The sequence below is a fragment of the Carettochelys insculpta genome, chromosome 2 (genome assembly GCF_033958435.1).
Source record: "Carettochelys insculpta isolate YL-2023 chromosome 2, ASM3395843v1, whole genome shotgun sequence".
Classification (NCBI taxonomy): domain Eukaryota; kingdom Metazoa; phylum Chordata; order Testudines; family Carettochelyidae; genus Carettochelys; species Carettochelys insculpta.
Genome location: NC_134138.1, coordinates 90,572,994 through 90,591,085, shown reverse-complemented (window position 1 = coordinate 90,591,085; position 18,092 = coordinate 90,572,994). Strand labels below are relative to the sequence as shown.

The window sequence follows — 18,092 nt, the reverse complement described above, 5'->3', positions numbered from 1 at the left end:
ACTACCCAGATTGGGCACAGTGTGGGCCCCTGCCACACCCAGGGAAAAAGGTGCCAGAAGACCCTTTCATGGCATTCCAGCAGGAAAAAACCCTGCTTATCAATATAGTTGAGTTACACAACCTACCCCTTGTAGACAATCAGCAGTAAAGGTATTTTGACACTCACACCCCTAAGAACTTAAATATACTGTAGCTAGTGGTGCTATTATCATACAGGTGCAAATAGTCTTCTGTTTCAAGAGCAAGGCACAGTTGAAACTACTTCCACCTTAAAATTTCTCTACTTAGCATCTTTCTTACTTACTTAGTGGCTACATGTGTTTTACGTTCTCCTTTTGACAGCACTTCAGGTATTGCTGCTGAGCTCCTGGGAGGAGGGGTAGCACATTTCTACAGGAGAGGGTAAGAAGTGGCACAAGAACCTCTGAGCTAAGCCCTATCATTATTTTTAGTATACTCACTTGTAATGTAAGGCAGCATAATTGCCTGCACTGAAGCACAGATGACATCACATTTTAAAAGAAACGACAACTGTAAATGATGACACCTTTGTGTTGATCACCGTTTATTGTGGACATGAAATGCCAGCAACAGAACATACTGAGGCAGCAAGTCAGGCTGGACAAATACTTGATCGTAGCCATGTCTTTGTGGGTTATGGGCAGCAGCACTGAGTTACACAAGGAAACCATTTCCCTTCCATGTTCCTGGAAAAACTGTCAGACAAGGCATAGGATGGACAGCTATTGAACAAGTGGCAGAAACCATGCAAGAGTAACAAATGATGTAAGAATAGGTGTGTAATAAATATATTAGGAGGGAGGCTCCTTCTAGCTGGTTTTAAAGAATTACCCTTAGGTAAAAGCGGTTTGTGTCCTACCACCACTGAGCAGCAGTACAGTCCAACAATGAGTTTTTGCAAGTATTTGGTACATGGATCAGTTTCAAATACATGAATTTCTCACTTTGTATGGAGAAAGGGCCTGAAAAATCATCTCCACTGCTAAAGCTCCAGGGATAAAGAAATGATCAGCGATCAACATTTATTTCACACCTACACGGGAACCACTGAACTGCAGGCTAGTGTTCAGCTTCATCTTCCATTACTTCAATTCTGCGAGGTCCATAGAGTAGCACATAAGCTATATGCCAGTCTCCTCCCCCCGATAACCTCAAAATATCTTCAGGTGTAACAATGCTGACTTTGTCATCATCAAACTTAATCCACTCATCTACAAAAAAGAAGCAAAAGATACCTGTAATTCTCATGCATGTAAATCAGTGTCTAGTACTCTTTAGGAGGAAAGGGTAGCAGAGACTGTTTAAAAATCCTTTGTTTAAAGAAAAACTTAACTAGACATTAGCCTGTGCAGCTAACAGTCTTAATTACCTTGTTTCCTTTTTACCCAAGATACATAATGACCTGAGGAACTAGATCTTCCCTGATGTGTTAGCACTGCCTGCAGATCGTAAAAACCACAGTTATTGGAGCCAATATCTGAAAAAAAAAATGCATCATGATTATTACGCACAGGAAAGGACCATTGCATGCAAAACACAGAACTTAATGAACATTAATCTTCATTCAGTTTAGGCTTATCTTGCCAGAATAACCTTTACACTGCAATACTTTTGCAAATGACAGTACTGTCATGGAGTTCATGGATTCCATGACTTTTAGGGACCTTTGTGCCTTCTAGGGCAGGGCTGTCTTAGCAGCTGCAAGGTCCACCATTACTCCAATATGGCGGGGGCAGGGTGGAGGACAGCAGAGGGAAATAGAGCAAAGTTAAGTACAGGATGTGAACATCTGTGAATTTTTGTATAGCACCTTCAACTTGGCCCTGGGCTTTTACTAAAAATATGACAATTCTAACAGATTATTGCAGATCTTTCCCATTTAAATAGAACAGTTTAAGCATCCTAGATGACTTTTTCCTCCTAGTATCAAGAGTTAGATTTTCCTGGACATGCATCAATTCCCAAATGTATCAATATTCACGTGCAGAGTAATGTACAGTTCAGATTACAGTATGGTTCTACAGTCAATTTGAAATAGAACCTTTCAGGTAAAAAAAGATCTCAACCGATAGTTTTGTAGATTTAATAACTTGTAGTCATCACTCATGCTGTTCAACTTGAAAGGAACTCTGACATCACTACTATTCACATCTAGTAATTTACCACTACACTAATGCATCACCTAATCCAGGTTTTACCAAAGTTATTTTTTCACCACACAGAAAGGGGAAACGATTTTGTAACAGAAGAAAATAGAATAATAGAAGAATCTTGGTGAGTACAGAGAACTACTTTGAGAGCATGCTAAACTTAGAACAGATCTCCTTCTACCTACCAATACTGGTTTTGAATACTGTTCTCTTTTCTTTGGTGTGGTAACTTCAGCATGGCATGGGGAAGTTATTTTCATGTTCCTGTACCTATTTGTATTGCAAACTTGAATCAAAACGTGGTAAATATTTTCTTATTGAATAATTATTACTGAAAGTATGTAAATGACATGTGCCACCAGAACCATCATGGGTGCAGCATACTGCTTACAAATCTGCAGCGGAACAGAGGCCTACTCTAAGGCTGTGTCTACACTACACTACCACCTTTCTTTGAAGGAAGGATGGTAATTAGGGTGTTGGGAGTTTACTAAGGAAGTGCTGCTGTGCATGGGAAGCACTTTATTAAGCAAATCCTGCCCCCCGGCAACTCCGAAGTTTTAAACTTTGAAGTACCGGCACGCATCTAGTCGCAGCGCACCCACCGGTACTTTGAAGTCCCCTGACTCCTCACAATTTTGTGCCATGGCTAGACGCGTGCCGGTACTTCAAAGTTTTAAACTTCGGAGTTGCCATGGGGGGGGGGGGGGGGCGGGAGCGGCGGAATTTGCTTAATGAAGTGCTTCCCATGCACAGCGGCACTTCATGAGTAAACTCCCCATACCCTAATTACCCTCCTTCCTTCAAAGGAAGGTGGTAGTGTAGACACAGCCCTAAGTTAAACAACTCTAGCTATGTGAAATTCTCCCATTAACTTCTCTGACTCCTATGGAGTACTGGGCGCAAGTGGAATAGGAGTGGTGGATTTAATGTGTCCCTACAACAGCCCTAAATCAAGCCCTGGCAGATCACTCTCAGGAGCCTTGAGCTGCCAGTAAGTGTAGACAAGCCCTCAGTATTGACAGCATCTCCCTATGTGGTGTCTTTGTAGAATCAAATGAGAGCATGGGCACAGTGATTAAGTTTTATTTAGTTTTTTTAAAGGGAGCTTAAGTTTCTCGCTGAGGGTTTTACTTTTCAACTTACATCTTAAATACATCTGAAAAGGGGGAAAGTGTTTTCCTTTGCGCACTCTATCATTGTAAACAAAGGAGAGTAGAAAAAGTTGGGTGAATATAGGTGAATAGGAGCCTCTGAAATGGGGGGAATACTCGCAGCTGAACTGGGTGAGGAAGCTCACAAGTCACACCCCACCACATCTTTTGCCCTTCAGAAGTTCTGCACCGAGATGGCTTTCGATGCAATTATCTGTTCAAGAGAACATCATCTGAATGCTGCACCACCACTACACCTACTCCTTGGCTGGCCTGTCTGTTACTTGTGCAGTGCCATACCACCACCACAACAGAGTAGGAGTTAAACTTGCACCTGCTGCACAAGTGGACATTTCAGTACTTGCCCCCCGCAAACCTGAAATGAGTTGAGACCACTAGCGATAAAACATGTTAATGAGAAAATAAGTGTTTCTACTTAAATTAACTTCTAACTTTGGACTTCAACTTTTAACTCCCATCCAGGAGACTTGGAAAGCGACTGTACGTCATAATGCAAATGCCTCCAGTGCACAGCATGTCATCTGTTTACCCAGTGTGTGAATATACAGCTCCTGTGATGAAATGTCTGACTAAGCAGGGAGCAGTCACATAAGATAGCAAACATGCCTTGAGATTTGCCATTAATCTTCCATTCTATTACACTGCATCAGGGTTTCTGAGGATTCATTTTCAAAGTCATGAAGAATAAAGTTCACAGATGGGGAGATTTTTTTCCCCCCCAGCATTCAAGATAATTTTGCCCTTGCTTAATTAGGATACAAGTTTTAAATTGATGTGAAACCTCTCAAAATTCACTTACCATCAGGAAAGGAAAATGGTTCATATTTAACTTCTTTCTGTGCACCATCACCTTTACTAGACTGCAAAACAGAATGAATTTGAGGATTAATTTTAAAATGCTTTACTATAATTATATCAAATGTACGCCCTACATCTTTCAAGGGAGATTGTTTGCCTGGAATTTTTTGGTTTGCTTGGTGAGAAACAGCTTAATGAAACCTAATTTCAAAAATAAACTGAACACCCACTTTCTGAAAATGACACCTCTAAGATCTCAAGTTGGGCACCCAAAAATCACTATTCATTTTTGAAAACACAGATACATGTATTTGACCAGGACTCCATCCCCAGTGGGGACAATATTATCAGTGGAAAATATGAAAATGGACTGGAGTGCCCACAAGATTCTATAATGGCAGGGTTTTCATCTCTTGCTAGAATCACACTAAAAGTAGGGGAAAAGCTAGAAAGGAAAATTAAAAGATGGAAGACAAACTAAATGCTAATCAGTTCTGTGTGGAATAAACACTTCTCCTCACCAATCTAAAGGGAAAAACACTCCTCCTCCAAAGACTGAAATGAAAGCTGAGGGTGCGTGGAATATGAACAACTTTAGCATTTTAAAATCAAAACATTGAGCCAGAAAGACCACATCTACTTGCACTCTTCAATTCAATGTCAATCACAGTCAGTCAGCACCCTTTTAGGATACCGTGTGGAGAGAACAGCTTCATTCCATTGTGATTTAAATGATCTGCAGATAAGCAGCAATATTTGGACATGTTCATTTACGTATTTATCGAAAATAGTTTTATGCATCGCAAAAACCACTTTGTTCTGTATGACTGGTCTCCACCCACCACGAAAAAGATACAGGTGCAACTGCACCCTATATTTGGAAGAGTCTGTCCACTGAAATTAAGGCACAACCAACATACTTGTTTGGTAAGAGTAATTTCTTACATTTTTTAGAAGTGGTTTTCTCAGGAAATTTTAACAAGTTGCTTCCCCAGAAGAGCTAGCATACCACACTTTTTTAATTCAAAAACCTATGGTGACAGCTTTGCTACACTTAGACAATACTGTACATGTATGTGAGAGAGACATTTTGCTCTTTTTTCCCAATAGGTAATGGAAAATCTAATTGTTTTTCTTGCCTATCCTTGGATGAGACTTTTAACGGTGTGTGCAGTGAATTTTTAAATCAGATTATGTATTGAATTAGAATAGACATGCATTTTTTTTCCCAAAATGCTGTTGAATTTTCTAACCAGGAGTTTTAGGACGCATTCACTCCAGATTATTTAAATAAAGCTGAAGTTTTGTAATCTGATCACTATTCGTGGACACAGCCTGGTTTATATGCAAATTCTTAAGTTAAAGTTGGTGTGACTGACATGAAAGCACATTTGTATAACGAGGTCAATATTCTCTTACATAATAAGCAGCTTTCACAGACCACAAAACTGAAATTTAAACTGCTAGAACACATTTATTTATGAAATTAAAAGGTCACTTTCTCTTACACTCAGTAATTCTAAAGCATCTACTATTCAAATAGAAACAGCAGAAGTAGAAATCTGATGTGGTTCAACAATGAGTAGTGTTGAGTCCTACACTTGGGACGGAAAAATCCCAAGCATTGTTATAGGCTGGGGACTGACTGGCTAAGCAGCAGTACAGCATAAAGGGACATGGGATTACACTGGATGAAAGGCTGGATATGAACAAACAGTGTGCCCTTGTAGCCAAAAAAGGCAATGGCATATTCGGATGCATTTAGAAGGAACATTTCAAGCAGATCTAGAGAAGTTGTTGTTCCCCTCTATTGGGCACTGGTAAGGCCACATCTGGAGTACTGCATCCAGTTTTGGCCCCCCCAGTACAGAAGGGATGTGGATGTGCTGGAGCAGGTTCAGTGGAGGGCAATGAAAATGATTAAGGGGCTGGAGCTCATGACCTATAAGGCAAGGCTGAGGGATGATTTCATAGCAGCCTTCAACTTCTCGAAGGGGTGCTCTAAAGAGGATGGAGAGGAACTGTTCTTGGTGACAGACAGTAGAAGAGTGGTCTGACATTACAGAAGGAGTGGAAGAGGTTGGTTATGAGCAGGAGGCTGGTGAGGCACTAGAATGCCTTGCCTAGAGAGGTGGTGGATTTTCCATCCCTAGAGGTTTTTAAGTCCTGGCTTGACATAGTCATGGCTGACATGATTTAGTTGGGGTTGCTTCTGCATGAAGCAGGGGACTGGACTCGATGACCTCTTGAGGTCCCTTCCAGCTCTGTGATTCTATGTTATCAATATAAAATTGGGTGTACAACCCAAGATGGAAATTTTTTCAGTGAACTATTTGTGGAATTAATCAAATCCAAGTGTGTGGTTTTTTTTTAAATGAGGCATGAAAAGAATTCCAACTACAGTCCGTTATGTTAATATGCAGGTTTGTGAATTAAGACTGAGACATATTAGCTTTCAGGCATGCTATCCCACTTTCACAGATTATATGAAACCAAACATTAATTTAGGACACTGCATAAATCAAAAGCGCTGAGAAATCTTCTTGAGTAACCTACGTTCTTTGTCTGCTGATTTATTTTTTTGTCTTCTAGATCCTTGAATTTTGACCGAAATGGAACCATCTTTTCTTGAAGTTCTGGTGTACATAACTCGTATACATCCAACATAAGAGGAAATTTGACATCCTAGGAGCAAGTTACAAAACAAGTCAGGCTATTAGCTCAATACAAAATTCCCTATTACAGAAGTGTATTTTCTATAGAAAGCCAATGTACTCTGATCATTTAAATGCAACTTAGTCATATATCTGACCCACCCTGCTCTTGATTTATTCAAAAGTAAAAAATAATTGAAGATGTCCATACAACAGCTATGATAGAAATACACACAACTGTCCAATTAGCTCTCTGCTGAAAGACTACAAATATTTGTATATGTCCGCATACAGAGGGAGAAGGAGGCGAAGGGCTTCTGCAACAAGCCAACAGGGTGTAAGCTGCAACAAACTACCACAGAGCTAATATAAACATTTACATGTGAACAGTCCTTTCTCTATAGATACACTGAATAACTGATGTCTCAGTGGGATTCAGCTGTTTACATCCAAGCATATAGTTTAAAATTCTTATCTACTTATTGATACTTTGAAATTTATAATTTAGTTTTAAGTACAATTAACAAATGCGCTCTGTGTTGATATAGAGTACGGTTCTTTATTTTACTCTTTTACAGTACAGGACTACGTGCTGTCATTTCTCCTTCACAGGAACACATATTTATCTGCCAAGACCAGCCCATTTTTTAGAATGAAGAGTACTTTTCAAACTATACTCGGCTGAAAGAGCAGGCCATGCTCCCTGATCTACTCTGTGATGCCAAATATGCTAATAGGCCCACCCCTCTTTAAAAAAAAAAAAAAAAAAAAAAAAAAGGAGAGCTTTCATTGAGTATTCCTGGAAGCCTGTTACAGGCAACAGAGTTGCTAGGAGGGATGCAAGGCAGTGAACTACTAGTCCAGGCAGAAGAAGGCCTTTTATCTTCCATCCACCTCCATATAACTGGCTCCTGTCATTCTCAAGGCTGTTCAGCGTAAAACTCAGTTTATATCACAATTCTATTTTCAAGAAATCTTAGCTTGCTTTTGGGGCTCACACTCTCCTTATATTTTTATTTTCCTTTTTTTTTTAAATTTGGCAAATGGGGAACCTCCCATATGAAAGATCATAGAATTCTAGGGCTGAAAGAGACATCAGGAGGTCATCTAGTCCAGCCCCCTGCCCAAAGCAGATCAACCACAACAAAATCATCCCAGCCATGATATTATGTCATAAAAACCTCTAGGGATGAGAATTCCACCCCCTCTCTTTGTAACATATTCCAGTGCTTCATTACTCTCCTGGTGAAATACTTTTTCCTATTATCCAACCTACACCTCTCCCTCTAACTTGAGACCATTGCTCCCTGTTCTGCCATCTGTCATCACTGTGAACAGTCTCTCTCCAACCTCTTTGGAGCCCCCTTTTAGGAAGTTGAAGGCTGCTATCAAATCGCTCCTCCATCTTCTCTTCTGAAAACTAAATAAGCCCTAATCCCTCAGCCTCTCCTATAGGTCATGTGCTCCACCCCTTGATCATTTTCGTTGCCCTTCACTGAACCTGCTCCAAAGTGTCCACATCCTTTCTATACTGGGGGGGGGAGGCGCGCGGCAGGAAAGAGTCCAGAACTGGATACAATACTCTAGATGTGGCCAAAGCAGTGCCAAGTAGATGGGAATAACAACTTCTCTGGATCTCCTGTAAATGATTCTCCTAATGCACCCCAATATGCCATTAGCCTTTTTTGCTGCAAGGGCACACTGTTGACTCATATCCATCCTCTCATCCTAAGGTCCTTTTCTGCTGCATTCCTACTTAGCCAGTCGGTACCCAGCCTGTAACAGTGTCTGGGATTCTTCTGTCCCAGGTGTAGGACTCTGCACTTCTCCTTGTTGAACTTCACCAGATTTATTTTGGCTCAATCCTCCAATCTGTCTAGGTCACTCTGGACCCTCTCACTACCCTCAAATGTAGCTACTTCTCTCCCTAGCTCAGTGGCATCTGCAGATCTGCTGCGGGTGCAATCCATCCCCTCATCCAGTCATTAGTAAAGATACTGAACAATAGCGGCCCTAGAACCGATTCTTGGGGCACTCCACTTGAAACTGATCGCCAACCAGACATTGAGCCATAGACCACTCCCCTTTGGGCCTGTCCACCAAGCCAGCTTTCTATCCATCTTACAGTGCATGGATCCAATCCATACTTCCTTAACTTATGGGAGGCTGTATTAAAAGCTTTGCTAAAGTTAAGGTATATCACACCCATTGACTTCCTCATGCCTACAGAGCTAGAAGGTAATCAGATTGGTCATGCACGACCTGCCCTTGGTGAATCCACATTGACTACTCTTGATCACTTTCTCCTTTTCCCAGTGCTTCAAAATAGATTTGAGGATCCCTTCCATGGTTTTTTTAGGGACTGAGGTAAGGCTTACCCATCTATAGTTCCCTGGATTGTCCTCCTTTCCTTTTTTAAAGATGGGCACTACATTTGCCTTTTTCCAGTCATCTGGGATCTATCCTGATCACCACGCGTTTTCAAAGATAATGGCCAATGGCTCTCCAATGACATCTGCCAATTCCCTCAGTACCCTTGGCTGCATTAAATCTGGACCCATGGATTTGGGTACCTCTAACTCTAAGTAGCTCTTAACCTGTTCTTTCCCCACCAAGTGCTGCCCCTCTCCTTCCCATACTGCATTGTCTAGTGCCCTAGTTTGAGAACTATCTTGTCCATGAAGACTGGAGGCAAAAAAAAAAAATATTGAGTAGTTGAACTTTACCTACATCATCTGTCACTAGGTTACCTCCCTGGTCACCCTTCTATTGTTAACATGCCTGTAGAAATCCTTCTTGTTACCCTTCACATTCCTTGTTAGCTGCACTTCCAATTGTGCTTTTGCTTTTCTGATTATTCCCTGGCATTCTCCAGCCATATAAAGTTCAGGAATAAGCTGCAGAAATAGCTCAGAATTAAACACTATGTGACTTGATGTTTATCAGAAATTGTCACTTTGTTGGTTTTAAATTTAGACAACTTAAATTAAAGCTAGGAGTAGTTATGCCAAAAGCCAGTTCTTGTTACCCACATTATTTCTACCACATTTCAATTGCATAGTCACTTAACCATAGCTAATTGTATTAAGCACCATATGCGTGGCTATTTTGTAGTTGTTGAACATAAAAAGATTTAATTGCAATCTAAACTAAAAAATGGCAGAAACTTCAAACTGGGCACAGAACTTGCCCTGATTTCTGGCAGTGAATTATTTTGTATGTTTGTATATGCCAAGTTTTTCTAACTGAACTCTAGTTCACTTATGCCCACTGTTTAATTGGGTACTCAAAAGCAGCCCAATGTAGCACTAATCACTATTGTGCAGTTTTGTAGTGGCACAGCTAGAAGACAAAACATGCATAACCACCCTAACTAACCACACTTATGCCATAGCTACTATGGGCTGTGAATGTACACATCCCACTAACAGGGCAAGTTTACTGCCATCCCATGCAGAGAAACATTTTAATTTGATTTAATCATCATACCAATTCACTTTCAGTACTTCCAGTACAGCACTATCTCCAAATGTGAAGAAGTTTGTCTGCCACGCACCAGTTCATCACCTAATAACTTACTGTTAGTCTTTAAAATGCTACATGACTGCTCTTTTGTTTAATTTGATAATGCAGTTTTTGAGACAGTTTCAATGTATTTACTTATACAAAAACATCGATGCTTTTGGAATGAAGACATACTGTCTCTATGAGGAGTAATCTGAGAGAATAACCACTTCAAAGAGCACATTATCTGCAACTGCTAGCGGACTACAACAAAATTCTAATCTTCAAGTTTCTAAATCTCTATAAATGTCAATATAATCCTGATGAAGGTTGCTACTGACCTTAAGAACTTTGGCATTCACTGATTCCTTCTCTTTGTAAAAAAATCGAACCATCTGAATAGTCAGGTAGGCAGGCAAACGACTAATCTTGGACTACACAGAAAAACATTTAGAAAGATCCATTATACTTCAAATTTGCACAGAGAATTTAGACATGCAGTGTTTTTGTTAGACTGTAGCAATTCTTGAAGCTACAATGACTTCCTAAGATCCTTCTAGGGTCTAGGCTATGCAGCTTCCTATTAAGCCCTACACAGGGGCCCAGGTCTGCAGCCAGGAGGGAAACCTCTCCACATGCCCTGAAGCTATTACAGCCAGGGATGACACTCCTCCCCCTGCCCCAGCATGGAGCTACCGCAGGTGGGGGAGTGGCCCTTTCCCAGCCCCATCACAGTAGCAGCTCCAGCTTCTAGTTAGGGAGGCATGGGTCTCGCCATGCTGCCCCTTCCCTTAGCACTAGTTCTACTCTCCCATTGACAAATGGGATTTGGGGGGCTGTGTTCAAGGGTGAAAACACTGGTCCATAGATCATCATGTGCCCCTGCCACTGTAGCTGGATCTGCTGGCTGTTTCCAGGGCATAGCACAATACCCCAGGACAGGCAGGCACCAGGCACCCTGCCTTAGCACTGCTGACCAACAGCCACCCAGGTAAGCTGGAGCCCCCAACCAGCCCAAGCCTCCCCAGCCTGAAGCCACCTCCGGTACCCCTTAGCCCTTCTCCCAGGCCCTATCCCAAAGCGCACCCACCCGCAAGTCCAAAGCTCATACATCTTTCTTGCACCCCCACCCCTAGGCCAGAGCCCGCACCCCACATCTGGAGCCCCATCTTGCATTCCGAATCCCTCATCTCAGGGCCCTCAGCTCCTCCCATATCCCAAACCACTGCCTCAACCTGCAGTCGCCTCGTGTAGTCCAAATCACTCAGCTCCACCCCATACCCCCAATTTGGAGCCTCCTCCTGCACCCCCAACCATCTGTCCCAGACCTGAGCCCCTCACCACTGGCCCCACCTCAGAGCCTGCAGCCCCAGTCAGAGCCCTCACACCTCCTCCAGCACCTCAACCACCAGACAATGTGAAGCCCCCATTTAGAGACGTCCATGTGTGGAATGACTTTTGTTATGTGATGCTTCACCTCCACACTGGTGCACATAACAGAAGTCATTCCACACAGACAAAAAAATTAGAGGGAACGCCGTTCATCTGTGCTTGTGCAACCCATAGTACTAAAGTGCAGTGTTTGGATGGGAACTTCTGGTATTAAATAAGGTCATAAATTGCTCTGATTTTTACAATTCTTGGTTCTGGAAATCTGCAAAGGTTCAACACATTCTGTTCCAATAACAACTTAGTGTTTTGAGCCACAAAATTCTTGTCAGCATGATGAAGTTAAGACAACTGAGGAATAGGGCTGATTCATTACTACTCACAGATTTGCTGTACACAGCATTTCTTTGCAATGTGGGAGAATGTTTTGTGAGTTCATCTTGAAGACGCTGTAGAAGAAATTAGTAATAATATTAGCACTGAAATAACACACACCCATACAATATAAGAACCAAAACATTTCTATGGAACATCTACAATCTTAAACCTGGTGCTTACTGCACCAACTTTACTCTGCTATCTGGTTGCTACGGTGTCAGAGCTCAGAATCGGAGTGCTCTCTGCAGAAGGATCATGTCTCTCTTCAATGCCATAAACATATGTGATGCTTAACAATACTATATAATTATCTCCTAACAGCAAGGGCTTTTAGAAGATTACATGTTATAAACTAGTCGTGCAATGTGAGGTTTTGGACATAAGGAATTACAATAACAACACTGTAAATGTTAGTTTAAATTAATAATTTTCTTTGTGTAATTAACTATAGCCACTGCTGTGAACTTAACAGACCAAAGGAACTTTCCTTTCAGTACCTTCCTCTTGTGAGCAACGTGCATGCAACATTTCCACACTCTAAAATAAAATAGCAAAAATAGATGGGGATGTCTCCAGACAAAAAAAACATTTATTTATTTTTAGTTTCTTTAAGGGACCAGTTTTATGCTAATTCTTCACCTCACAATCTTCTGGCTCTCAGAATAGGATCTTAAATTGCAATCCAGGAACCAGGCTGCTGGTAACTGAACCTCCCCATGCCCCTAGCAAGGCTTGCTGCCACCAGGGGGAAGTCTCTGCGACGGCTAAGATACACAGGGGGAATACTTCAACTACTCCAGCAATGATGGGAGGTGGGACGCTCAGTGGATGGCCAGCTGAGAATACAGTCGCTGTACCTGTGTTGGCAATGTAATGTGTGGGGGAAACCAAAACTTCTGTTTTCCTAAACTTTTCTATCCTCTTACTTCTAAACTTCGGAACAAACTGCTGTTGCACAGAAGCCTTACAGCGCACTGGAAAGCCAAAGACTCTCTCCATAAGAAAAAGTTTTTCAGAAAACAGAGTTGCTTATCTTCTCTTTTTTCATGCTTTTCAGGGTCACTGTATTAGTTTCAATAAAGTCAAAAATCTTTTCTCAGAGACTTTTCTATTGTCTTTCTTCTAACTTGGAGGGTCCCTGTATTATTTGCAGGGATCGGCATATTTTCAGGGATTGGGAGGGGAATGAGGAAAACGCAATGTGGGAAGATGATGTCAAAGACCAGTGACCATACCCAGAATGCTACAGGGATGAGGGAACTGTGGGACAGGTTCCCACAATGCACTATTGCAGTAGTCGAGGTTAGCCAATTTGAGTGTGGCAGCAACAAGCTGACTTTGTGAGGAGAATGGGGGAAGTGAGGATGGTCAAATTCGAACTTAAACATTCCAGAATTACAAAATCAATATAAATGAATTCAAATGTATTTTGTAGTGTAGACGTAGCCTCAGTCTGGCAGCACTCCCATCCAAAGTCTTTGGACAGATCAGGTACAAGGCCTGTTTGGAAGCCTTGGAATTCGGTCCAAACGAATTCAAATTAGGTCATCCTTTGTAAAGCAGCAATTTGGAAGAGTCCTTAAATGAGTGATTTTAAAAATAACTATAGTTTTATACACCACAGGGATTATAAATCTATGATCCCCATAAAACTATCACAGAGCCAGAGACTATTTCTGAGGAAGCTGGTGTGATCTCATACTGGTGAAGTCTTAAAATGACATAATCCAGGAATGTTATGGGTTACCAGTAAGCTTAATCCATTAAGGTTCCAGTTAACTGGTAAGGGGTTTGACCACCCCACTGCCCACCACAGCCAGGGCGTTGCTCCAGCCCCAGAGGCCACAGCAGGGGGGCACTACCATGCAGCCAGAGCAGCCCCCGTCTGCGGCAGCCCTGTTGGGAGGTGGGGATGAAGCCATGAGAAGGCTGCTCTGACCCAGCTGTCCCCTCCTGTAGTGTAATGGTGGTGTTCTGGCGGCCAGGCTGGAGCATTCCTGCCTGTGGCCACCAAAAAGCTTGTTTACTGGAAATCTACTTCTATCTAGATGAAAGCCACGTAATTTTTTTTTAAACGTGTACATAAGGCTTCTTAGCCCATATACACAGTCTCTCTCTCAAGTGTCAACTCTTGTGGAAAATACTATTATTGCGTATACATACCAAAACTGGGGGTAATCTGGGCCATACCCTAACACTGGTTTCTATTGACAGCAAAGCCTCACAATTTTTGTAGAGAGCTACTATTACTATTTAATCACTCACTTTTAAATGTTCTTCTACTTTATGCTGCTGTACATTTGTTTGCCTCAGGATTTAATGACAATACAGTAACTGTCCTAGCATATGACACTGGATGGGTGAAGTAGAAGAAAAAAATCAGTTTGGCTGCTGAGGAAGCATGGAGAGTTAACAAGTACTCCTTCCTCTCTCCTCCTCCTCCTCCTCCGTTTGTCAGCTTAGCACTCCCCATCACCATTTGAATAGGAAGGTTTCTAACATTTACCATTCTGTTGCTAAACCTGCTAGTATGCTTGCTCTTCATATGACAGCATAAGAATAAATGTGGCTAGTTCACCATAGCAGTAGACACTTGAGTGGCTACTGCTTCAGAACTGGTTGGATACAACAGGTACAGTATTTGACCTCATTCCTGGAAAAAACATGCTCCAAGCATTTAGGCTACTTGCTTTACGGATCTCAGTTCAAAGGAGAACATTTATCCATAGTAGTTTGGAACACAATTCAGCATGATTAATAGATTTTCCTGAAGAGAGCGGACATTAAATATCAGTCTCTGGCTGCATGATGTCAGGTTCCAGACAGTGTTCTATTTATGTTTTACTCTTATGTTAATATGCAATTCACCTCCCCTTTTCCTCACATCATATTCCACCCAAAAAGGCTGGCTACCTTTCGAAACCACAAAAGTGAAACCTGCCATCAAATATGGACTCTAAAAGCCAAGGGCATTATATGAATAATTTAGCAGTAAATCAAACAAGGTATATTTAATATTACTCACCAATTTAAGTCCTGTAAAAAGATATTTGACTTCTTGATTAATAAAACAGCTAAGCTGAAGCTGATTCTCTTTTCCTTTCGTTACTTCCTCCTCTTCTGTTTCTGTACATTTCATGCTTCCCACAATTAAGGAACCCCATCACATCATAAGTGCTGAACTATTGTGCTATTTAAATTGCTAGGATCAATGAAATACTAAATCAATTCATACAATGTGAAACTCCAGATTGGATAGTATTCTACTTCTCCTTTTAGAAGGCTTAATTTTTTCATAAACATGGTTTTAATATCAGAAACACACTCCTAAGATTTAATACCATGAAAAGACTCTCAAACAAATCCCCAGCCAATCATCTTTGCTTTAGCCAGCCTAATGGGTACAGTGTTGAAAACAGTAAGAGTTCATAATAAACATTTTGTTGATACTTAGCCTTGCAAATTGGTGGGCATTTTTGATGGTAAAGGTTCACATTTTTTCAGTTATTTTTAATAAAAGTCACAGACAGACAAAATCTCACAGGAGTCTGTGATCCCAATGAACGGAGCGCAAGGCTGGGGAGGGAAGAGGAATGTCAGCTGCTGTCCCACTCGGGGAGGGGAGGAAGGAATGGTTGAACAAGTCCCACTGCCATGGCTGGGGAGGAGAACAGCCTTGGCAGCTGGGGAGTGGTGAGGGGAGAGGAGAGAAAACAGCTCTTGCTCTGATGCCACAGGGCAGGGGCATATGGCCCTGTCCACAGGGATTGGGAATGGGCGGGCAGGGGGAGTTTGCATAGCCCCAGCCCCATTGTTGGGGCAGTCTGCAATTCTGGCTGCAGCCTCCACCAAAGCTACATAGGGGCTGCAGTCCCTACCCTGAGCTTAACAGACATTTCCCTCCCAATATCTCAGAGAGGAAAGTGATAAACTGCCTCAGACCCTTCCCATACGTCCAGGAAAAAAAATATATCTCAGCCCAAATATGGCACTCAGGTCCATTATGGATAGGTGTGCAAAAATAATACATTATGCCTAAACTGCTACTTCCATGAAGCACGTCAGTCTTGATCCACCTCTCAACAAATCAATTTTCTATTAAAAATTCACTGCTTGTAATGTGTCTACTTCCTAGCCTCCTGATGGTGTAAAACTTATTTGTTGCATTTGACAGAATTTCTCAGGAAAGGGACAGTTTACTTCATGTTTCATACACTCTTAAGAACAGAAGCACAGTTTATTGACTAAATAAATTGCCATCTTGCCCCTTTTATATTAAGATATTTTTGGTATTCACCTACAAACAAACTTGGTATTTTCTGGGGCAAGGAACTTCAAATTCTCTAGAGAAGAGCCACTGTATATTTAAGGGCTTTTTCTTTTTCTTTAAGTTTTCAAAAGATACCATTTCCCCGTTTATTCTAATTCTTGTGATATCCTCTTATGTGCATCTACATTACCAAACTCATCTTTTACCCAGTTATCTTCTCCCTCTAGCCTCTTCGGGGTTAAGTTTTTCATTTCTTTCATATTACCTTCCGCTTATCTCTTACATGTAAAGTCCCCTCCCCATTCTGAGTTACTAAATCTCTACTGTTCTTCAGATGGATACGTTGTTTCAAATTCAATGCTGAAGAACTGATCAACTAAACTCTTCTTTTTAGAAGCTGCTGCGGAAGCCCCAGAGTCTGTCTGAAAAACAAATTTTTTTTTTTTAATTATAATTTTAAGTATCAAACAAGAATACACAATCTCATGCAGACTACACTTAAGAACTTTTAAATGCATATCTATGGTTATGTGAAAAAAAGCATGCTGAAATTTCATCTGCTTAGTTTATCAGAATGAAAAAAGATTTAGACTAGACACTGACATCAGCATTTGATTTCTACCAAAGCAGTCACTTTAGACCATAATACCGGCAAAAACCAGAAAATGTCTGGTAAAAAGAACAGCCTTGTTTTATTTTTCAGTGAAAAGTACAGTTCTCTATAACATTTTAAAAACCATAAGTGAAGCTGTTTTATCACTGACCTTTATAAACCAAGATTTCCCATGAAGTATTTTATAAAGCTGTAGTTGGGGGAAATCTTAACCTTTATGCTGAAAGAAATTAAGTTCTTGGAGCTGCTTAGGCTACTCCTACGTTTGTCAAAGCATTCCTGCTGACATCTCTACATGCACAAGGCACAAAGATGCTTTTCAGTAACAGTCAAAGATGTATTGAATAAAGAGAATGATAGGGCCACTGGACCAGTGTTCCCTGTAAGCTTAGCACTTGGGTGGCCATCCAGGTGAGAGACAGGTGCCACCCAGCTGATTAGGAAAGTGCATGCAGGGGGCAGCATGTGTTTCTATTGGTTGTGTACCTCTGCACATGCCTTAGTGCAGGTAAAGAAAGGTTGCTCACCGTAGTAACGGTGGTTCTTTGAGATGTGTCCCCGTGGGTGCTCTACATTAGGTGTCGGGCTCGCCCGGCGCCGCAGATCGGATCTTCCAAGCAGTTTCTGCCGGACCGCGCACGCGCCGGTGCGCACCACTCCCTTGAGCGCTCCTGGCCACGTGCGCAATCCGGTCCCCGCCAGTCCCTTGACCAACCGCCTCGGATGCTCCTGCAAAACACTAAACAGAGATCCGAAGCGGGGAGGATGGGTGGGTAGTGGAGCACCCACGGGGACACATCTCGAAGAACCACCGTTACTACAGTGAGTAACCTTTCTTTCTTCTTCGAGTGTCCCCGTGGGTGCTCCACATTAGGTGACTACCCAGCAGTAACCCAAGATAGGAGGTGGGTAATCGGATTATGTGCAGCTTGTCCCCGAGAGGACCGCTGTCGAGAGACGGGTATCCTCTTGGAATACCCTGTGAAGGGCGTAATGTTTGGCGAAGGTGTCATAGGATGACCAGGTCGCCGCTCTGCAAATGTCTTTTAGCGCAATGCCCTTGAAAAAGGCTGTTGATGCCGCCACCGCCCAAGTGGAATGAGCCCTGGGCGTGGCCAGTAAAGGAGTCTTTTTGAGTT

At 41.9% G+C, this 18,092-nt stretch overlaps 1 protein-coding gene across 3 annotated transcripts in view; it reads right to left on the bottom strand.

The window, feature by feature from the left end:
* Positions 1–549: 549 nt before the first annotated feature.
* The window catches only part of USP14 (ubiquitin specific peptidase 14), a 43,602-nt gene continuing 26,059 nt past the window's right edge, over positions 550–18,092 (bottom strand). For 2 of the 3 annotated variants that reach the window (XM_074987347.1, XM_074987348.1), the window contains 8 exons: positions 16,683–16,762; positions 15,096–15,210; positions 12,076–12,141; positions 10,645–10,737; positions 6,702–6,830; positions 4,147–4,207; positions 1,392–1,499; positions 550–1,233 (listed from right to left, as the gene is read on the bottom strand). In XM_074987347.1, the coding sequence (XP_074843448.1) occupies positions 1,082–1,233; positions 1,392–1,499; positions 4,147–4,207; positions 6,702–6,830; positions 10,645–10,737; positions 12,076–12,141; positions 15,096–15,210; positions 16,683–16,762 (804 nt within the window). In that variant the 3' untranslated portion in view covers positions 550–1,081. Of the gene's footprint in view, positions 1,234–1,391; positions 1,500–2,341; positions 2,443–4,146; positions 4,208–6,701; positions 6,831–10,644; positions 10,738–12,075; positions 12,142–15,095; positions 15,211–16,682; positions 16,763–18,092 lie in introns of those variants that run through there. The other variant, XM_074987349.1, reaches the window with a different exon arrangement.